Source organism: Rhinolophus sinicus, linkage group LG04 (assembly GCF_036562045.2).
Source record: "Rhinolophus sinicus isolate RSC01 linkage group LG04, ASM3656204v1, whole genome shotgun sequence".
In the NCBI taxonomy this organism is placed as follows: domain Eukaryota; kingdom Metazoa; phylum Chordata; class Mammalia; order Chiroptera; family Rhinolophidae; genus Rhinolophus; species Rhinolophus sinicus.
In genome coordinates, this window is record NC_133754.1 from 164,544,258 (window position 1) to 164,569,622 (window position 25,365).

Sequence of the window (25,365 nt, forward strand, 5' to 3'; positions counted from 1 at the left end):
TTTAGGCCAGAATAGTTTTCCATTTACAGTCACACTCACCAGAAACACCACAGGAGGCCCGCCAATCAAAGCCATGGCTGTTGAAAGTTTGCGCTTGTTGCCTCCACTGTAGTTACCAGCATATTTTTCTCCATACTTCACAAGGCCCAGCTTCCGAATTGCCCATTCACCAACCTAGAGTAATAAAAAAGTTCCTTTATTTTTATCTGGTTTGGTAATGTTATCATGCTTTCTTACCCTTACCTACAAAAATTCTTTTACCGAGTAAAACCACATTCTATAATCGTGATCTGGCAAGTGCCGAGGAGCCAAAAGCAGGGGGAATGGCACTTCCTGCCTCCAGCATGTGCCTGGACACCACTCCCACCCCACCGCCACCACAGATTCCCACCCTGAAAGTCAGTGCAAAGAGCCATATTTCATCCTGCTGCATCCATGAAGAAGAACAGCCTGAAGCCGGTGGTCATGTGTGCAAGTCAGAGACATAAGGTATATTGTCAGGATGCCAAAGGAGGAAGGCTGGCTTGCAGGTGCCCACGGTACCTTGCCAACTTCTTTCTCTGGGACTCCTCTCAGGAGAGCGAAGAACTCCACGTGTTCTCTCCCAGTCAGCAGCTCTGTGATGGCATCGAACTGAGGGCAATAGCCCATGTTCTGATGTACTTCATGGATGCTTGATAAGATACTGCGAAGATACACAAAACGTGTCAGGGTTTAGACATTTACAGGTACTCTGAGCAGACAATCTTGCCGAGTGTTCCTATAAAGTGTGCTCGGAAGTGAGCACTCTTGCTGTAGCTTGAGGGAACAGCCTTTCTGCCCCCAGGATGCGAGCCCCTTCCTGTCACTGTCCTGCCCAGGCCTTGCACTTGGCTCCCCAACACCTCAATATGCAGGCTCAGTCCATTTTAGCATGCCCGAGTCCATCCCAGTAGAAGCAACCATCTTTACCAATGATCTCGGTCACACAGTCCTGGAGCCGTAACACTAACTTCCATCCTAGACTTGACTCTGTGGTCCAGTCATATGTATCAAGTACCTTGTTGCCCCAAAGTCTCCTTCATGGCCACCCAGATCAGGGCCCAGCAACTCTGGGTGTGATCTCCCTCTGCTCTCTGCTGCCCATATATTGTCTTGGCCACAGCATGTTCCAAACTCCTTGGTCCTGCTCAATATCCAACCAAGTCACCCTCCTGGTTTTTAAGGGATTTTGTTGTTGTTGGTTTTTAAATCACAGACCTTCTGAGAATCTGGTAACAGGAAAAGCTATATCCATAGGCACAAGTTTACACGTATTGGTGGGGTGGCGTTTAAGCACTATGAAGCCAATCTCAGGTTAAGAATCCCTGATGTGGGAGAAGCTCAGTGTCCACATCCAGTCTGATGGCTGCACCGCAGCCACCTCTGGACAGCCCTGAGTTTGGCCTTTCAGCGGTATTCATTCCTCTCTGCATAGATCAGTACTCACAGATCCAGCCTTTTCCGGAATTATAATCAAGATGCCCATGGGCACTGCTTGGCTCTCAAGCTCCACTGCGCAAACCAGCTCTTACAGCCAGTCACTGTCACAAACCTTGGTTTGAGCCACTTACTGCCTTCATTTGCTGTATGATGATGCCCCAGAAGCCTGGTGCTAGGAACAAGCCTGGGGAAGCAGGGGTGCAGCCTCAGGCCTGCTATTCTAGAATTTCTGTTCTCTTTAACCTCCTTTACATGCTACTGAAAAAACTAGTAAGAGACAGAGGAGGAGACCCAAAAGTACAATAAGTCCCTCGCTCTTTTCAGTTTTATGGGCTTCTAGCCCCCCATCCAGTGTTTTCCAGTTGTGAGTCATCATCCATTAGTGGCTTGTGAAATAAATTTATTTGGTCACAACCAGTAATTTTTTTTTTTTAATGGCATGGTATAGAGTAGAATAAGAAATATCAGAGTGCACGCACGACAAGTAGTAAGAGTAGGTATTGTTTTACGGAACTTTCAGGTTATATGTACACCTATGTCTTATGTAGTTACTGGGTTTAAAAGTAAAATGTATTTGCTACTATGGGTCATGGTCAGAAAAGTTCAAAAGGCACTGCCTTGTACCATCTCCAAGTCAAAAGCCTAGAGAAGCCCCACATATTTCGAGTACTAAAGGGTAACATGACCTAACAGGTCTCCAAAGCAGAGCTGTACTCCTAATGGTCAGATTGCTTAGTGACCTGTGCATTCTCAGGTGACAGCCTGATGGTGGCCTCATCGATTGGTACAGTCTTTAGAAAGGGCAGTTTGGCAAGTGCATCCCCTTTTACCTTGGAGGAATTTTCCCTGAGGAAATCATCAAAGATGAGTACAAGGACATATTTACATAATGAAAAACAAACTAATAAATGTCCAACAATAAGAAATTAAACTATCGGTATAGGTACATAGGGGAATTTTATGCAGCAGTGTAAAAGTCTATATCTTAGAATGTGTAACCCACTGAGAAATAATCATAATATACTCATTAACAATAAAAACTAATTTTAAAAATCCCAATATAGTAGGGTTCAATTTTATAATGCATTTATATGTGTATATAAAATAGAACTGGGGTGACGAGAATGTTCCAAAACTGGATTGTGATGATGGGCTGTACGGCTCTGTAAATTTACTAAAAATCATGAATAGTATTTTTTTTTTTCTTTCCCCTTTCTCCCCCGCCGCCATTCCGGTTCAAGCCATTGTTTCTCAGTCTAGTAGTCCCCTTGGCTGAGGCAGTCGGTCGCCCGCAGCAGCACGCGGTGACTTCAGTGTTAGGAGCATGGCGCTCCAACCACCTGAGCCACCAGGCTGGCCCCTGTACTCTTAATAGAAGTAATTGTACGGTAGGTAAATTATACCTGAATAAAACTTGAAAAAACCAGAATGAAACTGAAAGGAAATGTAAATAGTGGCTATCTCTAGATAGTGGGATTAGAGATGATTTTGAATTTCTTCTTTACACTTTATTTCAACAATTTTATAAGCTCTATATAGCATATTATGTTATGATCATAAGCATAATATATTAAAGTAAAATTTAAAAACTCTTTGGGGCAAAATACAGACCACTTTTCTCACCTGTTTTTGTTCAGGAAAGCATCTCCTCTGGTAACAGTGGTATCTCCAGTTAACATCTTGAAAGTGGATGATTTCCCAGCCCCATTAACTCCCAGGAGACCAAAGCACTGAAAAAGATTGGGTAAATTTGTATAAGCAAATTAGGAAGAATCTGAATATAAATGGCCATTATTAAGTAGTCACCTCAGCTTAGTTTTGAATACAGCATAATTTTCAAATATCGGTGAAGAGCCAAAAATTTTCTTGGTCTTAAAGGAATCATGTGGACACTTAAACAGATATTTTATAATGGGACCATTTTAAATGTGGGCATATTTTGTCATACTATCTGAGTTGTCAGGTTGAGGCCAAAGTTAATGAGTGAAAAACAGTAATGAAAGCCAACTAGTCAAATTTCACCATCTAATCTGGCTAAAGGGTATGAAAGAACACAAACACGAATGAGAAAAGAGAAAATCAATTTTTTAAAGTCTGTTTGAATTTCATCATCTTGAACACATCTCAAAAATCACATGTTGGATGTGCATGTTTTTCTTAAACTGCCCAAGCTTACCTAAACCGTTCTCTTTTGACATATGGGGTCCCCATCCTCTCAACAACTGATTGCTCCACATAGACACAATCAGAGAAGCCTTTAAAAGCCACTTCTACCCCTTCCTGACATTGTTCTTGAATAGGGGAGAGACAGTCTAAATTAATAGGGACAAATACAATGGAGACCCAGTGCCTTTACCTCGCCAGGAGGAATGCCCACACAGATCCTGTCAACAGCCGGCTTCCTCTTCCTTCTATAGATCTGCAATGAACAAAATGCAAAAATGCATGAGCCGCAGTGACTCACAGTTATCCCAGGCAGCTGTGGAAGAAGAAATTATAGCCCAAACATACCATGAAATTGGACTCATCGATAAGATTAAGTCACATATTAGATGTGCTAAGAACCTTGGTATATCTCTGTGGCAACCAGCTTCTGAATGACTCTGAAGCTCAAAATACAAGTGAATTTCTTTTTCATTTTCAATCTAATATCAACCTTTTAAAAACCCCAGTGGTCATTTATGTGGCTACATAATTTTTCATTTACTTAATATAGAAAGCTACTATAGATATTTTACAAATTAAATTCTACAGGGTAAAAATTTGTAATCAAAACATTGCAAATACTGTACATATTATTTAAAAAAAAGTGAACTGCTGGGATTCTGGCACCTAGAGTGGGCTGAAACAACCCTGCTCCTGAGTAATGGAGATTTACCAGCTTTTCAACTATGAAATTCAAAACAACCAGTTAGTCTCCTTACAATAGCTTTGAATAGTTAGACAATATTAGTATGTTTTAATAAATAATACATAAATGTGAGTGTGAAAAACAAATATACTCAAGAATGAGAAATCACATTTCAAAAGTTTTCTCAGTAGGATTTCTTTCATTAGGAAGTCCCCACAGTGTATTTTAAATAAAATTAAATTGACAAAAATTTGGTAGATTCACATTTTGGGATACATACTCTTTTTTATTAAGCAAGTCAGCAAAATGCTAGTTTCCAACATATAAAGCTGAAAAAATTGAAGACAAGTTGTTATGGCCTGGATTCACTGCCTCACCTTAGTCAGGTCCTTGATTTCCAAGATGTCATTCTGTCCTCCACCATCAAGAATTCTCTGTCTTTCCCGCCTCACATCTTCATCCTCATCATTCAGGGGAGGAAGCTTTGCATTTACAGGTCTTGGGGGGAAAAAATTTAAGAAAAATCAACCTTCCAGGCTGTTTTTCAAGAGAAAGATCCAGTTCCTTAAACAATCCTATAAAACCTATTCTCCACAGTTTCCAGAACCAGCAGTGTTAGGTCCTGGGGATACCCACACTAGGAAAGAGTTTGATCATCCGCTTTGACTTCAGTTCAAACCAAACACCATTGAAGACTGTTTCCATGCTTCTCCTCTGTGACCCTCAACCAGGTGCTCCATCAGTTCTGAGAAAAAGCTCACCTGGGCCTGATGAAGAATCTGTACTGGATCAGAACAGTGATGAGGAAGAACAGCACCCCTTCCACGGCCATGGCGAAGAGGTTTCGTCCCACCAAGTCCCAAGAGAGTGGCGAGACAAAGCGATTCTCCCCTGGCAGACACAAAGCAGAGATCCAGTCAGAATGGAGGCACCAAAGATCATAGCCCTTCCTCAAATTCAAGCTCAAATTCACCTCTCTTCCTGGAAATACCAACGGTTATTGCCCATGACAAGAAAAAAGTGTACGGGAGCGACCACTTTCCAAGTCTGATTTAATGGAAGGTTTTGGGGAAACATACTGTGACCCAGTACTAACTAGAATTTCAGAGCCAACATGTATAAGATCTGTAATGTCATCTAAGAGATATAATATTTCCTTTTCAATGAGATGTTAAAAATCCTTTGTCAAAAGGCAAGCAATCCCAGATACTTTTTAGGGCCACTATTTTAATAAATTATACACTTCACTAAGATTAAAGAGTACTTTAAAAAGACGTCCCTTTCAATAGCACGTAATATAAACTAGAGACCCAATTAAATCACCTGGTTTTATGTAAATATTCCTTAAATCCTTATGTGTCTCCTTTGTACCTTCAAGTTGAACAAAAAAGTTTCTGTCCTATGTCCCTTAAATAACATGGCCCATCTAACTTATATGAGCCAGTGGATAAAGAACATAGTAATGTTGCCACAGAAGAAATACTTCTGAAGACTATAAAGGTAGAAAGAACTGCAATAAATTACCTTTTTATCAATGATATGAAAGATAATTTACGGCCACATCTGCAGACCCGTGATTTTCCTAAGAGAGCCAAAGTTTAAATCTTTCCTTCTGATAATGTGGCCTGTATCTAATTCTCAAAGCTGCGGTTTGACTTTTCCAATTACTCTGACAAACCCAACCGGTGGCATTAGGCACTGGGTTCAAGCTAAAGCCAGTATTTTCCTTATCTCCAAAACTGCCCTCTCACTTTTCTCAGTGCTGTCACAAGACTCAAGCCACAACCAGCTGTGTTGTCATCAGCCCTATCAGTAGAGGGAAGTCCTGTGCCCAGTCACCGGTCTCTTTCCAAAACAAAGTCCAGGGTACTAAGGCCTGTGCAAACCTCCATCTCTATTAAAACATCCTGCAACCACTGCTGTCACTCACCAAACCTTTCCAAGGCATCAGCCATTGCCTGGTTTTTCACCATGTCAATGAGCCCCCGTCCAAGGCAAAAATGTGGGAAGATCAGGAACACAGACTTCAGGATATCATTGATGTTATTCAGCTTCTAAAGAAAAAAAGACAGAGGGAGACTGAATGTCTTTGCAGTTTAAGCTAAAAATTTATCTAAGTCTGAAGTATGGTAGAGAAGAAAAAATTTGATTCCCTGAGGTCAAACTGAACCTTTGAATTCTGATACCAAAAATAGCAGCAGCTATAGCTGATGACATATAACATATAAAATTTTGCTCTTTAGAAAATTTAGAGTATGCTATGAGTATGGAGAAATACAATCAAAGTTTAGAAACATGGTTATGTTTAATCAGAAGCAAATCCATCAAAAAATATTTGCTTAGCATATTAAAAGCAAATTGCTCATGTCTGAGTCAATATTTCAGTTTTAGGATTTTGTGGAAACTTAAATAATTCTTGAATATATCAAGTCAGCCAGTGGCTAAATATCCAACAACTGAGTAAGTTTCTGGATGCACTGTGCTAGAGCACAAGTAAGGCAAAGGTTAATAAGAAATAAGTCTCTATTCTGGGGAAGAAAGACATGGAGACGGGAAATTACTACATAATTGGATACGTGTTCCACTGGCAGCACGAACTGAGGGATCTGGGGGCACAGAGAAAAGAGAGAGCACCTCCCACAGGGCAAGAAAGGAAAGCTTCACATTCAAGTTCAATCTTGAAGGGTAACTGTGACAGAAGAAAGGCTTTTTTTTTTCTTCTTTTTTTTTTTTAATTTAAATTATATTGGGGAACAGTTTGCCTCTCCAGGGCCCATCAGCTCCAAGTCACTGCTGTGGAGGGTGCAGCCCAGCTCCAAGTCCAGTCACCACCCTCAACCCTAGTTGCAGGGAGCGCAGCCCACCATCCCATGCAGGAATTGAACAGGCAACCTCGTTAAGAGCTCACGCTCTAACCGACTGAGCCATCCGGCCACCCTTCTGGCAGCTCAGTGGCAGCTCATTGTCTTCAATCTAGTTGTGGAAGGCGCAGCTCACTGGCCCATGTGAGAATCAAACCAGCAACCCTATTGTTCAGAGATCACACTCTAACCAACTGAGCCATCCGGCCACCCAGGAAGGGCATTTTAAGCCAGGCCTACAGGAGTATGGCAGATTTAAGGGACAACTCAGCTGAAGCTTACGGCGCCTTGGGGAAAGGTGTGGTGGGAACTGGCCAGAAAGGGTTGTACACCTCTGAAAGGCCTTACGTGCTAAGTTAAGGTGTCTGGACAAAGGCAATCACAACAAGAAAGGACAGGGACCCTTGTTTAAGAGATCTGTAATTGGAAGAACTGACAAGGTAACCAGTTCAATGTGGGAAATAAACAAAAGCACAGCACATAAGGTGACTCAAACATTGCCAGCTTGGGTGACCAGGCAGATGGCAATGCCATCCAGTTCTGAGGGGAAAGATGTTTAGGACATGTTGAGTCTGGGGCATCTGTAAATTACCTAAACAGAGCTATCCATTAGGCAAGTGAGAATGTGAGACTAGAGTTCCAGGGAACAATCGGGGCCAAAGGCATAGAATTGAGAGAGACCGACCTAAGACACTGAGAGGCGTGGTGGCAAAAGCCTCTGGAATGAATGGTGTCATCCAGAGATGGCATCTAAAGTGGAAAGCAAAGATAGCAGAGGGCCATATATTTGGGTAAGCAGCATTCAAACACAAAGGAGTATAAAAGAACTTGTCAAAGGAAACTGAAAGGCTTGATTGGAGAAATCTGAGGAAAAGGAGGGGAGAAAGGTGCCATGCAAACCCAGGGGAGAGAGGAAAAGGACAGAGTGGTCATCGGTGGCAATAACCCAGACAAGTGGAGTAAGATGGTGATTAAACACTGTCCTCCGGCTCCCAGAGATGCTCCTCCCAGCAGGAGGTGGTTTTTCACAGAACTCACATTGTTGGTGAAGAGCTCCAGCACAAAAGTGGCCACACTGCCATTAATCCCAATGAAGAGGTTCACGCTGGTGAGGACCACGTAGGCTGTGCTGGGGATCTTGAACACGAAGGAGGCTGGGTACATGAGAGGTGTGATCGACCACCTGGTGGGGCACAGAGACAAATGTCCACTGGATGTCCCCTGCCTTCCCTCTGACATGGGGCACCATATGCCTTACCCACCTATATCCCCCACCCAGAGGTGCCTTACCCATAAAGCAAAAGCAGGAGAGCTAGCACAGGCAGGTTGGTGGAGGACACATAGGACTTCTGCTGGAAGCAGATGAAGATGATAACGACCAGCGTGGCAGGGACCACATAGTTGCACTAAAAGTGAAACAAGGAAATAAAGTTCACCCCTACCGTCAATGATAGAATACATCTCAAGTCTTCACCATCATCAGACAAGAAAGGGCAGATAAACATATTGGAGAATGACTGAATTAATGAAGCCACATAAACTATTAATCAGAATACTGGACAATACATTTTGACAAGCATTTTACCCTTGGCTGATTTTATAAACTGCATGCCCTTTCTGTCTTTCCAACAGTGAAGTAAACTTAATGAACGATGGATTCCCAATCAGAATAATTTCAATTTCACAGGCAACAAAGAAGCTTCCATTATTCTTCCTGAAGATGATTGTGTCTGTTTCATCATTAATGCTATATTACAGTCTGCCCAAATTCAATCTCACATGCAATCTACTTATAATGTAAGTGCTTATAACATGAACGTCAGAATTGTTTCATCACACTGAGAATAATTTCAAAGTCTATCCTGACAGTGTTATCAAGAATTAAAATGCACAAATAAAGACTTGACCTCCAGATAGTTATGAGAATTCACAGCTAGCAGAACAAAGCACAGGCAGGGGTGCGGGTCTGTCAGCTATTAGAAGAATTTGCAACTTCAGGCTGCAGGGCTCTGCTTCAGTCCCACCCAACTCAAGGTGTTTATCAACAACTTAGATGAAGATGTGATTATAGCAAATGTCAGAGGCTCTAAAGCATAGGAAGGGCAGATAATACACAGGAAGATAAGTGACATTCCTGAGTTAGGGACCTGCTATTTCATCTCTGAATCTCCTCTGCTTGGCAGAGTCAGACACATAGTGAGCACTCAGTATGGGTTTACTGAATAAAGCAAATACTGGATCAAGATAAAAAGCAAATGGACACTAAACAGAATGCAGTTTAACAAAGATAAATATAAAGTTTAGGTTCAAAAAAGTCACCTGCATTAGTATAGAATGAAAAAGACCCCATTTAGCAATACCTGTCAAACAGAGATTTCAGTTCACCACCAAGTTGCCAACAAGACAGGGCTACTTCCAAAATGCAATGCCCTTGGGCTGAGTAATAGAAGTAGGGGATAAAAATCAACTCTCTCTAGACTTGTCACCATTCAGACCACAGCCTGAACAGAAGGTTCATGCTGGGTTTTGCTTTTTCCAAAGTGACACTGACAATATGGAACCTGGCCACAGCAAGGCAATCAGATCAGAAGAGTGACAAGTCAGAGAGGCTTGCTTTAATCAGCACAGACACCATCATCACTCACACGTGGACAGTGCTTTAGAGATTACAAAGTGTGTTCTCATGTAGCATCTCATCTGGGGAAGGCTTAGGTTAAATGAAAGCGATCTTCAAATATCTGAGGGGCTGTCCACTGGGAGAAGCATTCAATTTGTTCTGTGTGCCTTACAATTAATGGAATCCATAGGGAGATATAGTTCAACTTCACTTTACAAAAAATGGAACTTCGGAATTCTTTGAAGTCCTGTATTTGGTCTAAACAGAAGTAATATACTATAGGTGACAAGAAGACGTATTTGCAATAGATGGATAAGCTCCTGGTAAAATGTGCAGAGTTTTCAAATGACAAATGCATTCGTAGTAACACAAAGAATACCGACTCTGGAGGTTAAAATCTATCAGACAAGTTAGAGGCACTAGAGTTTTGACTAACAGTCTTCCACCTCATTGTTTCTTTGAAAAGTTTGCACTTAGGAAATCAGGTGGTGGTGGTGGTGTTGGTGGTGGTATTAACTGCAGTCACTGTGGACAGATTTTCTCTCTTGGTGTTAGATCAGCTCTGTACTTACTATCATATTTGGTGACATGAAAGCGTGCGTACAACTGCCTCTGCCCTTTCCTTTTCCATTCCTCTACAGACTCGGTAGAACACCTCCTGGTGAAGGGGGCTCTTTCACCCAACCCATCACTCTGATGGAGACGCACACAGCAGCAGCAGACCGGGGTCCTTACCATATCCCACACAAAGTTGGAGAGCCAGTAGATGACGGGCTTCACTCCACTGATGAATTGGAGGTGCTTCGCTTTGCTGACCCGCTCCTGGATCAGGAACACGACAAAGCTGGCTGGGACGAAGGACATCGCAAAGATGACACAGATGGACACAAGGACATCCACTGATGTTGTCATCCTGAAAAAAAAAAAGGCAGTGAGGATACGAGGGGCCACTGATGCAATTGAAGGCTCAATCAGGAGGACACACACAAATATCTGAAGCACAACACAGGGAAAAATAACCTGTTCACTAAATATGTTTTTTTCAGGGTTAAAGGTGATTTTTTCAAGTCAATACAAAACAAAACAACCCCCAAAACCTGACGATTCAACTGCAAAACTGATTCCCTGCAGGTTAAAAAAAGTTCACTGTCAAAATGAAACTATTAAAGAAAGTCTGAGAGTGGCCTATGGCATTCACTTTGTTTCACTGTTTTTGACCTTGTAAGAGCAATAAATTGTAAATTTTCACACACAAAGAACTAGAGTAGCTTGAAAACTAAATTAAGCAGAAATATTAGTGTGAAAGCATTCAAATAAGTTCATTTCTGGCTGTTAATAAATTTGAAAACAACAGCACGTGGCATATCAATCTAACACATACAAAAATTCTATCAGATTCTTATAAGAACAGACTTATAAGCCCATTAAACAGGGTATAATATAAATTAGATATATTTTATATATATTATATATTGCATATTATATATTATATACTTACAATATATATTATATATTTATATATATTACATATATTATATAAGCTCGGTATAGAGATTCCAGTGACATATATTGGTATTTTATACAAGATACGCACAAATAATAACTATGCCATGCCCCATATACAGAAATGGGACCCAACATGTGTTGAGTATCAACTACATGCCCAGTGCTGGACATGGCAATTTACATGAATTGCCTCATTTAACACCATACATCTAGAAAGTTTAGAAACCAGATTCAAATCCAGATGTCCATGATGACAAACGATATATGCTTTACCTATTTCATACCGGCTTTAACTTCACACACATTGTCAGAGAGACACTCACACACAGTTCAGGAATTAAGACACACAAGCTGATAGCATATTTCACCAAATTAACAAACAGTGGTATTAAACTGATTTTTTTTATTAAACATTGTGTTGATGATGGTGACTTAAAATATTTTTAGGATTTTATTAACAATTTAACTTACTTTCTATTAGAGTTCACTAAGTGTAATGATTTTTACATGTAAGAGTCATTTATCTTCTGCACTTTAATCCCTGCCATCCAATCATAAACTGATCATTTTCTGCCCAGAGACTGGACCCACACAGACATACCATAATGTAGCTGCTGCTCTTTAACCAGCTTCATAGCTCCTTCCCCTGCTCCACCATTATCCCAAACACCCTCCCCTCCCCCCACCTGATCCATTCAGACACAGCTACACTTACAGAGCCACTTCCGAGAGCTGCTGCTTGGTGAGATTCAGGGGGTGATTGAAAGCAGTAATCCCATACTGGCTGGGGTTCGCTCCCTTCTGCAGGTTGGCCCGGAGAATGGCATTGTTGATGACATTCAAGAAAGAGCTGATGGCATGCCACCCCTTGTTGTTGAACCACACCTGAAATAAAACATACCAGATATAAGGTAATGCTCCCAAACCCTGCTCCAGGAGGTGGGTGCACATACACAGAACATGCATGTAAACTTCAGAAATTCCAGTCACGTGCCAAGACAAAACACAATGTTGTCACGAGCTGAAAAGTACTTTAGAGAACATAAGGATTATTGTTCATCAAGAAGCTACTGGAACAAAGGACTTTACCTTGACGTTATTTTTCGTGTCCAGTCCTGTCATGAACCTTCCCAAGCTGCTGAGAAATCGGTCTGCGGAACTGTCCTGTGAACAACAGAAATCTGCCTCAGTTGGGATGGTTCATTTGCAAAACGTACCATGACTACCCTGCTCATGACAATGAAATTTCAAGCCACTGAATAACTCGCTCCTGAGACACAAATGACCAGGAATCTAAAGCATCAATGTTGCTATGAGCCACAAGTCTTGAAGGAATCATGGGGAAACCCTGTGACTCAAAGTCCTAAGACACTGATGTCTCGCTGTAACTGGGTGGGGTGGTGAGTATTCTTCAAAATATTCCCCTGGTGTCATCCTAAGACACAAGACTACACCCATCATGCTGATACGTCAGACTTACGGGGTCTGTGCCACAAAAGCAGAGCTGCAGACTCTAGGAGGGAGTATCACTGCCATCTGTGACCCTAGAGTCTCTATCATATCTGATCCCCTCAATTCTCACTAGAAAATGGGAAAGTTCAAGCACAGAGAAATGAAATGAATGCTCATTGGGTCCTAAAGCCTGCTGTCAACTTCAAGAAAATGACTTATTTCCTGTTTAACCAGTGGCTGTTTTAGAAAAGTATATTTGATCACTAAATGCCAGTGATGACTTTGTACTCAAAAGTCTTCAACGATAAGCTGCTAGATGATCGGATTTACCTGCCAACTCTCCCATGTACCAATAACTCAGGGCCCATTTTCTCATACGTCTTGGAATAGATACTATACCTTGGCCACATTCAAGTGTTTCTTCATTTGCTTGATGGCATCATTAACTTCTTGACTTGGAGGAAGTGCTTGAGAATTACTGGCCCCCAGGGAAAACCCTCCATACCTAAAAGAACAGCCTAACATTAAAACACAGACAGTGTAGTGTACAATGTCACTCAGTGGCAGACACTACTTGAGGGTGTACACGCCTCATGTGGATGAATTGCTTAGTCAAATTAGGACCAAAGTTAGACTCAGAGAAAGTTACAACTTGGCTTCTCTAATGGAATCTGGCAATCTCTCCACTCTTATGGTTCCTGCCAAATAGGAAGGACTTGGGCCTGAGTATGAACAGTTAGACATCTGAGATATTGAGGAAACAATGGTCAGTCAGCTCACAGGTGCTCCTCAGACTTTGGTGGCTGAGGCTTGAACTTGGGTCTCAAAGGCAAGCAGACGGGAGTCAGGATGAGTGGTGAGGCACACTGACCAGAGAGGCGAGGGCGGGCTTAGAGACAGGCCCTTAGCATGAGGACAACTATAGGGGTCCCTTTCTGCTCTGTTTAGACTTCTGTGGGTCCTGGCCCTCAGGAAAAAGGCAAAGAAGAAAAGTGGGAAGCAGTGCCAAAGAGCCAAGTTTTCAGGCAGCCATAGAAGGTATCTCATTTTTCATAAAATATGAATTGGCTCCAAGTAGTCTTCCTTCTTTTTTTCCCTGGTCCCACCTGTTCCTCCAAAGCACAGAGGGATAAATGGGTTACAATACAGTGAAAATAGATGGTTTTGATGCCTCTTATTTCATCCAAGACCCTCTTGGTCCTAATCCAAAGGCCTGAAAAATTTTCCTGGAGTCCCTAGGACTCCTGGGGATCTGATTCAAGACAACATGTGACTAGCACAGGTGTTCTCCTAACAACACAGTGCGTCCTCTTATGCATCTCACTGGAGACGCACAGGGAACTTCTGAGTCTCCTCAAGGAAATCAGGATGCCACATTTTCAAAGGCCTCTGAAGTGGCAGCTGGTCACTGAGCAGAAATACTAAGGGCAAAACAATCGCTAAACTATTTCCTGGGATCCAGGACACCTGCATCAAAATCATCCTGATATGGGAGTCAAGAAAAAGTAAAACACAGAAAGAGGTCCACTTACCTAAACTCATTCACCCAGATCTTGTTCTTTAAGCTGCAGAAGCCAAAGACAAACCAAAAATCAGTTCAAAGACACAGTGATCCTATTCCTAATGATTCAAAAGGAGTAAATATCTAGCAGAGGACACAACAAAGGAACAGAAATAATCCTATGACTAGGCTGGTGTTGTAGGGTTGTGCCCATGGAAAGCAGCCCTCATCAGCACGTCATTTCTTTTCCCCTCCTTAAAATCTTATTTATATGAAACTCATGCCTTGCATTAAACTAATTCAAAAACCACCTTATAGACAAAGATGGGACCAAACTGAAACTTTTTAAATTCAAAGTAATACATCAGTTTAGGGACAACATATGGAGAGGTTATGCCTCTTTCTTGGAAACTCACAGTAACTGTCATTCAAACATACCCTTGTCATTTAAAGTCACGGAGACCTCTGGAGAGGCCCAACTAGCCAAGTTCATGGGAAGGAAACCAGAAGAAACATTTCCTGAGTATTAGCGAAGTATTCAACATTCTGCTGTGATGCCCCAGGAAGACCCCACAGCCAAGGCAGGCTCCTGAGTTGGCTCAGGGCTCTCTTCATAACACCATGTATTGTCACACATCACATCCACGAGAGGTACCATATACCAGGGGTACCAAAAGAATGTATACAAGTGGACACTCGGTCAGTGTTGCTCAAGCAGTAGTTCGCCATAATCAGAAGTATCTGGACGCTGATGGTAACCACTTTGAGCACCTCTTGTAATTGCAGAAGTCAGACGTGACTTGTACACATCTTTTGTTATTGGTATATGGTTAGTATCACAATTTTAATAGTTTTTTCCTTTCTTAAAATGTGTATACATTTTTCTGGCACCGTGAGAGTGTGTGTGTGTGTGTGTGTGTGTGTGTGTGTGTGTGTGTGTAATATACATATATAATTTCATACATACATATATGTATCATTTCATTTAATCCTCAAAACAAACTCATAAAAGCAACATTATCATCCCATTTTATACGAACTAAAGATAACTGAATACTGCTGGTCAAACAGTTAGCAAGCGGAAGAATCAGAATTTGAATCCAGATATATTTTCATTTTGGAACCAGGCAGAGTCAATCTTGAAGCTGACAACTGAATGTTCATAATATTGCTCATTTTGTCTACTTTGAAAGAATATCCTGAACTTCCAATAGACAACAGCAGGCCAACATTTAATGTTTCCCCCCACTACTCAGCCTACTCTTTTTAGATCTCTAATTCCTCTGGTCAGTAATGATAAAGCAAGGCCCAAATTCAGTAAATAATGACCTTTTGGCTATGATCTGCACATAGGTCTTCACCAGATAATCCGAAATATTTCTTCCCGTCAGGTTCTGAAGGATGTCCGCAGTGTTCTGTTTTCTCTATTATCACAGAAAAACCAAGCACATGTGTCTTTATGAACCAGAATTGGGACACAAAGCAAATGAAGGACTACACTGACACATGTCCCTCAAACATGTACCACAGCGTGACCAGACCCTGCCCAAGGGTCCAGGCACTGCCATCAGCCAACCACCGAAGCCGGGTCTATCCCACCCTTGGCTCTGGCCATACACTTATGCCAAGCCACGATGTTCCCCAGGAAATTATTTTAAACAAGAGACTATTAAATGGGATTCTTCATGGTCGCAAAAGATTTCTAGGCAGCGACATCATTCACTATGCCTAGTGAATTCTTTCGTTCGTTGGTGTTATAAGGAAGAATACATTGGCTATTATTTTAAAGAGCGGTAACCAGAACTTCTTTAAGTTCTCACATCCATTTAACGTTGCTTGTTCTCACCCTGCAACCAGGATGCTGATAAAGCCGCCGAGGGCTATCACAAGCAAGCGTCTTCCTGAAATTGTTTTCAGAAAAAATGGCTCAGAACCGCTTTCCATACTCAGTCTCAGAGAATGTCAGCCTTGTTAAGGCCCACAGAAGTTTTATGGACCAGCCTCCCTAACGCAAAGATGAGGAAACAGGCCCAGGGACTCAGACTGGCCTGTCCAAGGTCACCAGCCAAGGGTAAAGCTGGGCCAGTCACACAGCCTGTCCTGTGACACCACCACTCTGGGAGAGGCCACTGTGTGTCTTCCATATCCTATTGTCCCAGAGATTTGTGTTCTGGTTTTAACTCAACTTAGGCTGACTTTTCAAAATAGAGAAATAGACTAAGCTCCCTCAGACATAGGAACGACGTGGTTCAAGCATCCCCACCCACCCAAAACACATGCTTTTTCCTACAACAAGAATTAAAATCAAGATGGAAAGAGACCCCCCCTGACATGACGTCATCCATTCCTTCTTCCCTAGCCCACCCTGCACCCCATCTGCTGCTACACCTGAGAGGCACTCACCTGTGGAGGAGGCAGCCCGCCTGCCCCCGCGGGACACACGGGTAGCATCTTCTTGATTTTATCGCTGCTACACTGGCAGGAGGGTGAGGGGTTCTCCATCGTCCAGTTCCCCTTCTGGAAGAGGTCCGTGATGATCTGGGGAACTGGGGCGGTGGTCCAGTCCTTCTCCCCCACTGAGCAAGGCATGTCTCTGCAAAGGGAGGACATCAAAGTTGGATCACCTGACAGGGCCTGGCCCTTCCTGCTGCCTCAGGAGTCCAGGATCAATAACAACTGCAAACATGCATTATACCTCCCTCACCACTTGATTATTTGATCCTCCCAGAGACTTGAAGCTGCAAACTCATTTTGCAGATAAGGACAATGGAACTCAAAAGGCCCCGAGTGCTTATGCTGAACTCCAGTCCATCCAATCCACCAGCACTCAATCACTCTCCCATGTGGCCACTCAAAAAAAACATTCATTGAGCATCTACTATGTGCCAGACACTGTTCTGCATATTGGACAGTCTTGGGTGAACAAAACAAAGTCCCTGCCTTCATGGAGTTTGTGTTCCCATGAAAGAGTTAGATATCAATTCAACCGCAGAAGCTTAATGGCCAAAAATGAAGCAAAGTGAAAAGAAAGATGCCACTTAAAGAAGTGACATACTTTAGCCAAAACAAAAACAGTAAGAGAGACAAGCCAGGCAGAGATTTGGGGGGGAAAGAACATTACAGGCAGAAGCCAAGAGAAAGCACAGGTGCAACAGCCCTGTGTTTTCTGGTTCAGAACAACGGGAGGCAGGGTGGCTGGAACGTGATGAGCCAGGAGGAAGAGCAGCAGGGAGGAAGATGACACAGGCCTGGGAAGGAGTCTCAACTTTATGCTCAAGTGCTGCTGATCTGGTGCAGAATTCGAGGATTCACTTTATGTTTTAAAACCACAGAAGTTTGGGAGTGAGTGGGGGGTGAGAGTGATTGGTCCATGAAGAGCTGGGTTGTTTGCAAGCATTCAGGTGACAGAAGACAGGCCTTTAGGGCTGATGTGAGCTCTGAATTATTGTGGGATCATCAAGCCACTTGCCCTCTCAGGGCTTATGTTGTCCACGAGAAAAACAAAAGTATGGAATTGCTTGTTTCCATACGTCATGTTTCAACAAGTCATTTCCACCATCCTTTCCAGCTCCAAACATTCTACAATTTAAAGCAGAGTCACCGTCTTTATAACATGCTTGCAGCAAAGTGTCCCAACGAAATGGAAACTTCAAATTAAGACACGGTGCCCTCCTGAAGCTCACATTCTAAAACGGTCACAAAATGACTGGCTGAGACAAAGTGTTAAATGCTGCAGGAAAGTGTCCCCGTCACACTTCCCACAGTTCCTCAGTTATTATTACTTTTTTTTTTTGAGGGGGGGGGAAACACCTGAAAGTTCCCAGAGTGGGATCCCTCCATCGGGCTGCCCCCCACACACATTCAGTGGTACTCGGCTTCCAGGTGGGGAGCCCTCTGCTGTCGGGGGCCCTGCCTCTTCTGTCTCTGTAGGCAAGCTCCCAATCCAGACCTGGCTCCTACAGATCCTTCCTAGGGTGGCATCAAGCTATGAAAGCACAGTGTTCAGCTGGCTTGTGTGAGTCCATCTAACTCTACTATCATCTCATCTCGTTCTTCTATCTCGCCCACCAAACTTTCAAGTGGAATCTCGTCAAAGGTCTGGTGGAATCTCATCAAGTCTTGCGAAATCCAGATAGGATGTGTCTTTGCCTTCTCCACCTCAGTCATCACGTTCCTAGGAGCTGACATTGGCTTCTAGGATTTACCTCCCATTCTAAGTATTAAGTACTAACAAATGGTCAGTAAGTACGGAATTAATGAGAGATAACAAGTACATAATAGCTACCCATTTAGAAACCTGCTCTAAAACCTTGCATACACAGGTTAGGAGGCTCACTACTCTGTGATTCTGGCAGGGTCGGTATCATCCCTTTAAAGCCTGGAATGTAAGTTAGCCCTTCTCCAATCTTTCTACACCTTCCCACACTCTCCACTAACTCCTCAGTTTGAGGTTAACAAGCTCAACGGCCAATTCCACCTGAGCTGGGAAACTTGCCCATCACTGGGCTCTCTCAGAAGCTCCTCACCTCTCTTTATTGCCTTTACTCACAGAGATCTCAGGATATACATTCCCCGCATACCCACTCAGTCTACGGGTATTTAACTGAATGTATTATACACCGCCTACTTTTTCAAAAAAGGATTTTGAAGGAGAATACCACAAAAACATGCAACTCTAAAAGAAGAAACCGCCTATTTTTACAAAAATGACATCATCTATTCAGGTTGTTACAGTGAAGAAGCTAAGAAGCAAAGCTGCAAATTACATATACTGGCAGCCTAGCTCCACACTTTGGCACGGGAGCTGAGGGGAAGGGAAAGAAGGGAAAGAAAGATCAGTAAGTACAAAGTGCCATTTAAATTAAATATTAATTCCTAAAGAGTAAACAAACGTCTGTAGTCATTCGCTTTGCAGGATGTCAGACAGCTCTCCTCGTCTGGTATGTTTCTTCCTAGATGGCCTAATTAGATTACTACATTAGCTTTTTAAATATAAAACAAAAAATGGCTCAAAGGGCAAATAAATGGTGGTAGTCACAGCATGGCACACAACTACTAAATACAGCGCATGAGAGGCCAAAGCAGGCGACAAGCACAAGAGGCCGGTGTGGAGGGTGTCATAGTGGCACTCACGGGATGGGGTTTCCTTCCATACATCGGGTCCCGAAGCCAGGGTCTTTGGTGAGGGCATTCAGGAGCTCCTGGGTGCTCATGTCCTCGGGAGCGTCATTGCTGTGGGTACAGCAGAGGCAGCCAGCTCAGCAATTCATTCAAAGCATACATTTCATGGAGGAAAAGTTTTTTGTTTTTTTTCAAATAAACACTCTATTAAGTCCTTCCTGTGTCCCAAGCTCTTGAAACAGAAATGAATAAAACAGAACCCACCCCCAAAGATCTCAGACTCTGGCCATATGTTTTGCCAGTAGAGTCACATGTAGCACTCCAAAGTGGAGCTGGTATAGAAACAAGTTATATGTACGGAGGTGTGCGTTATGTGTGGGCACGTGTATCCGTACACACATTTAAACACACTGACATATATATTTTAACGTGAGGTAAATGAATTCATTAAGAATCAGTAGTTCAAAGACCCTTTCGTGATCATCCATTAGGCAGACAACCAGGATATCCTAGGAGAGGGCAGGCAGATTTTATTGGCTGAGTGTTTGCATGGACAACTAGAAAACACAAACAAAAATGGGCTCAGCTTATAAACACAAAATAAGCCCACGTCCCACAGCCCTGGGCAATATGGAGTCAGCAGCTGGAAAAGGAAGGAATAACGTAAACCTACACTAAAAAGGAAGGAAAGGTGGGGGTTAGAGAAAAAGAGATCGATTCATTTGTTTTTTTAAGCTTTGCTTTTACATCACTGAAACACTTCCCTGCTCTAAAGGTCTGCAAACACTACAGCACTGAAGAAAACTCTTGTGTAATGAGACAGAGAAATTCCTTTGTCCTTTTGTTTGAAGCGTTGGATTATTATAACGTAGCTGGCATTTTTGTCTGAAGAACAAACAGCAGCTAACATCTACAACTTAAAAGACTAGATAATAAATACACGAATTGTACTCTGCAGAAAACTAGAAGCTGGAGGTGAAATGCGTTGACAGTGTCTGGAGGCCCCCTGCTGAACTACAAAATTACAACATAGCTATGAAAATCTACATATGTTATAGCTCGATCACAGATTTGTTTGCAAGGGCAGAGTGTGTATGTGAGGCACACACGCCTGTTTCTGACAACAGCAGTATGAAGAGGAAAGGAGTTCAAATGAGGCAACAGAAGACTGGCCTATTCCTTCTCGTTCTGTTCACAGCTGCTCTCTGCATATATTAGTGGTTTGTGTCAGGGCTTCAGCCACAGCTGGGAAAATCCATTCCACTGTGTGATTCTTAAGTCTACCTCCCGCTGGCCCTTGGCACAGCAAACACCCTTGGTTTGCCCGTGCTCTCCTCTCTCCTTGGGTGTCGAGAGCAAACACATACCTGACAAATGTGTACTGTTCGTTGTACATCCAGGGCTGCAGTTCCAGGCTGGGGTACTTGCCAAAAGGGGGCACGATCAAGCTGAACACCAAGGCGATGCAGACGAACACAGCTGGCAGGACAATCTATAACCAGGGGGTTGAAGGGGGGAGGACATGTGTCAGAAAGGTGGCCACGGGACAAGCCCCGGTGAGTCCAGCCTGCCTCCCGGCCCAGCCAGCGGGCAAGGGAGGAGTACAGGGCCCATAGCTGAACACAGCCAAGGCACCATGGGCAGGTTCAAAGCAGCAGCCTGAAAACTAAACCTCTTCCCTCCAGGGCATTTCTGGAAGCTGGCAGCCCAAGGCCAGAGGGTACGACCACCTGGCAGAGGTATCAAACTGAGAATTTCGCGGAATAAACCATGATCACATGCAGGATGACTCAGAACAGTGGTTCCTACCCTGTTCCCCCAGAAACCTGAGGAAAACTACACTGGGCCATGAGCCCAGCTCAGCTCAGAGGAAGGCTGAGAACAAGCCCTGAACCAGGAGCGAGGAGACCTGAAGTTGGTTCTCTCTCTACAAGTATATCCGTGTGAAGTCACTTCCCCACTGGCCTCAGTTTTCTCATTTGTAGTCTGCAAGCTGAGACTAGATGATCCATTCAGATCCCATACTGTGATTTTAAAAAAACACTCTATAGCAATGTCTCCATTGAAAGGGAACAGCAGCCATTGTCTTCCCCATGACCTCAAAAAGTGTAATTATCTAAGTCCTTATTAAGTAAGCCACCTCAAACTTCACACTTGTACCTTCTCTGACGTGCACACACTTCATAAGTAAACTCTAAGCTCCTTCCATTTATTCCTGAGAAATATGTCCTTAAAAAAATATGTAAAGATTCAAATGCTACCGCTGGCTCTAATGTTCTGCGGTTTCAATGCGGAAAATTATCACTGAGTGATTAATTCAATGGAAAAGTACTGTAGTGAGAATTATTTAATGATCATTATAACACTATGTAGTAGTATCTTTATCACCAATCAACCAACAAGGTAACTGAGGCTCAGAGAGATTGATTAAGCTGCCCAAGTTCACGCAGCCAATAAGTAGCAGAACGAGGATTCAAATCCAGGTCTGTATGCTCCGAACTTGTACTCTTTGCATTACCCACAGTCTGTAGGGAAGAAGCTCTGCAGGCTGTTTCTCTATACTTCCCAATTTTATAGAGAGGAATAATTTCACCCCTCCTAACCAAGCAAGTTAGCATGTCAACGCTGACATGCAGGCAACAGTGTAACGAGTCTTCTCCGTCTGCCATATTTTTCTGATCTCTCTGGTTATTTTTTTGATCAGTTTGTAATTAAACATCAATTTAGAAAAAAAACAAATTTCCAGTAAGTTCATATGTCAAGTGCATCTGGACATATCACCTCTTAAGTTATGAAAGTTTAATCTGCCCAGCCAGTTTTTCTAAATTTTATCTTTGTTACATTCTCTTCTACAATAAATTCACACACACACACACACACACACACACACACACACACACATATACACACAGAAATTTCTAATGTGAGGTCCATTCTACGCACTTAGTCTAATCTTCATAACCACCATATGTCACAGGTACTATGATTATCCCCATTTTACAGATGAGGAGATTGAGGCACAGAGAAGTAGCTTGCCAGCAGATACACAAGTGCCAAGAAGCAGAACTGGGACTGAAATACAGATACTCCGGCTCAGGCATCCATCTGATAACCACAACGCTATCCTGCCTTCACTGGATAGGGATCCTGCGTCCCCCCGCCCATGAAGCCTGAGTCCTTCACCCGGAACAGCGTATCTCACCTGAGCAAAGAATCCCTTCCGACTCCGTCTGGCAATCAGCAGCCTCTTCCACAAAAGGGCCACAAACTGCTGCTGTGTGAGTTTCCAGCCCTTCACCTGGTAGGAGCCTTTGCCGTCCATCCCACTGAGCAGGTCTGTTTCTCTGGATTCTGCAAGAAGCCAGCACTTAAGGTCACCTATTATCTTAGTCACTTTTGACATCACCATGCTTCTCCCTCCCGCATCTTCAGCAACCATCCTGGAGGCTGAGTTTGAAGGTAAAAGTATCTCAGGAGTAAAGGGCTTTCCTGACGAATCTATGTTCAAGAAAGTCATGTCTCCAAACGTGCAACCGCGGCAGTCTCTGCCTCTTGGTTCTTGTCTGACAAGTGCAGAAAATGAAGGTGCCTGGAGACAACTGCAGAGATGTGTCCCCACATGACTGGGTGTCACATCCAGTCCTTCAGATGACTCAAGTCACCCTCAGGCTCTATGAAACAGGCCATGGACACGGGCGGACAGACGAGAACACACAGTGGTGATCTGTCTCCCGTCTGTTATACTTTTGGTAAAAGGCAGACACATCCAAGCACGCTAAGTCCTGACAGCACATGACGTCAGGGAGAACAGGAGAGCCACACACTCACACAAGCAGAGACTGGGGCAGTCAGAAAGGTTCCTGTTCCTACAAATGTTACAGAAATCCTCATCTTCAATGAACGATTCCTTGCTGCAATGCTTTGACCTCTTATGACTTTGCTTGATTTCTTACCTCCACTTCTCCACTCCAGCCAAACACGCAGGGATAAGCTCATCCAAAATATCGAAATCTAAGGGGACAGTTAAGTCTAAAAGCACATTCACCTCTCTGACTCTTTCAAAATCATCCATCCATCCAAAGAAGATTTATTCAACAATTAAAAACTGGGACACTACAGAAAAGATAATGGATTCAGAAGACTGAGGGACCATCCTTTGATGTGTATCTTGAGAGAAAAGATCTCAGCTCAATGAAGAAAGTGATGAGAACAGGCTCTTTCAGGGTTGACCACAGGCACAACATTGGAAAAGGGAAAATAGCTTTTCTCATTTTCTCTCTTCCCTTTGGACCCTGTAGGCATCTATCATCCTGGTTCAAGGCCGTCGAAAGAACACCAGAGACGAACATAAGAGAGCAATTCACTTTCAAGCAACAGAACACAGATCTTGCCTAAACGGACCTGGGTCTATGTCGGAATCATTTGGGTCAACAGCATCGTCTTCGGTGAATGGGCGAAGACAGCTCTGCCTGTCCCCGAAGACCCGTCTGTTTCGTCTTGCGGGTAAGGTGCCATCTGAAGGCAAAGGGGAAGAATTCCACATTTTACTTGATTTGTAACAAAACAAACTCTCGGCATCTGTATCAAACCTATACACTAAAAGAAAGAAAGGAATAAAACAATTCAAAGGGAAAGGCACAGCCCAGGTGAGCTAAGACAGCCTGCAGGAGGCACAGCCCAGAGCCTGTGGAGCCCCCTGGGGGGTTACCTGACGGCTCAGCATCCACGCCACTCTCTTCAGCCACTTTGAGAAATATCTGAAAGATAAGAGTCATTGAGAATATTATAAGCACCATGTTAGGAAAGCAACCTCCACAGCCATGATTATTACATGACTGAATGGTAGGCTAGTCCCTAAAGACAAAAAGTAGAAGCTTCATTTATCAATAATACTTTGTCAGAGTCACTTGGGAGACAAACCATTTTTCTTCGGTGGTGAGGCTATCAATCCAGACAATCATTTACGGATTAAAGCTATGGCATTAGGACAATTCACTTACTTCTTCCAGGGTAGTCTCTGAGATGCCATAACTAGAGATGCCCAGGTCTGAAAGCCGGTCATCAATCTCATGGAAGAGTTCCACGAAGGCTCCCTCTTTGGCAGCTTCATAGGGTAGCACGTAGGTCAACTCATGCCCAATGTCTTCTACCAGCCGGGCCTCGGACACATGCTTCCTGATGAGGTTGGAGATGGCGGAGACATCTGTAGGCACCAAAGCACAAAGATGGCTCAGCCAGCTCAGAGGCCCCACATGAAGGGCCAGCCATTCCCTGCCTTCTCCCTTTGCCTACTCCTCAGAATCCCACAGCCCATGTGCTACACCTGTCGCAGATACTAAAGTCATTCCACATGTTCATCTGTGGCATGCGAGTTCCTGGGGACGAGGACTAAGTCTCATTCACCTTTCTATCACCAAAGCCAGGGACACTGGGTTGTCAGTGCATGGGCCGGTACACGGGCAGACGGAGGACTCTGAGGTTGAAAGGCTGGTTCTATTGCCTAAACTCTAGGATTCTTCAACGAAAAACTTGATTCAACAAACCTTAAAAGATTCTTCACTCTCCCCTAACCTTTATAGAAGGCTCCTTCTAGTTACCTCAATAGAAGGTTAACCAAACAGTTCATGGAAGGAGAAGTCTTCCTGGAAAATGTTGGCTGTTAGGACTGGGCAAACACGACCTTGGTAAAGGCTTCTGTTCCATACATGCTAGTGGTGACACCGGCCTCCTCTACACTCGTCCAGCTGGCTATTCCTGACCTACTAGGCTCTCACCGTCCTTAGGTCCTGAGCTCCAGTCCCTTCCCATTGGCGTGGATCTCAGCTCCTCAATCCCTTGATCTCAAGTGTCCAGCCTCATCCGCCACCCCCCTTAGGGATCTCCTCACCCACAATCATCGCAGCCATCTGGCACACTGCCCTGTCAGCGTCCATTTATTTGGGACCAAGCCCCAAGCTTCCCAACAAGTGTTAGGCCAGTCCGCCACCAAGCTGTG

General features: G+C 43.4%; 1 protein-coding gene across 4 annotated transcripts in view; it reads right to left on the reverse strand.

The window, feature by feature from the left end:
• Positions 1-25,365, reverse strand: part of ABCA1 (ATP binding cassette subfamily A member 1) — a 122,141-nt gene that overhangs the window by 6,765 nt on the left and 90,011 nt on the right. For all 4 annotated transcript variants that reach the window (XM_019734159.2, XM_074330781.1, XM_019734160.2 and 1 more), the window contains exons 25-46: positions 24,371-24,573; positions 24,079-24,127; positions 23,772-23,885; positions 22,573-22,721; positions 20,738-20,862; positions 19,383-19,481; positions 16,653-16,842; positions 15,579-15,673; positions 14,281-14,313; positions 13,148-13,253; positions 12,386-12,460; positions 12,012-12,181; positions 10,526-10,703; positions 8,464-8,579; positions 8,212-8,356; positions 6,243-6,366; positions 5,074-5,203; positions 4,690-4,810; positions 3,818-3,880; positions 3,085-3,191; positions 544-685; positions 40-174 (exon numbers count right to left, since the gene is read on the reverse strand). In XM_019734159.2, the coding sequence (XP_019589718.1) occupies positions 40-174; positions 544-685; positions 3,085-3,191; positions 3,818-3,880; positions 4,690-4,810; positions 5,074-5,203; positions 6,243-6,366; positions 8,212-8,356; positions 8,464-8,579; positions 10,526-10,703; positions 12,012-12,181; positions 12,386-12,460; positions 13,148-13,253; positions 14,281-14,313; positions 15,579-15,673; positions 16,653-16,842; positions 19,383-19,481; positions 20,738-20,862; positions 22,573-22,721; positions 23,772-23,885; positions 24,079-24,127; positions 24,371-24,573 (2,669 nt within the window). The remainder of the gene's footprint in view (positions 1-39; positions 175-543; positions 686-3,084; positions 3,192-3,817; positions 3,881-4,689; positions 4,811-5,073; positions 5,204-6,242; positions 6,367-8,211; positions 8,357-8,463; positions 8,580-10,525; positions 10,704-12,011; positions 12,182-12,385; positions 12,461-13,147; positions 13,254-14,280; positions 14,314-15,578; positions 15,674-16,652; positions 16,843-19,382; positions 19,482-20,737; positions 20,863-22,572; positions 22,722-23,771; positions 23,886-24,078; positions 24,128-24,370; positions 24,574-25,365) is intronic.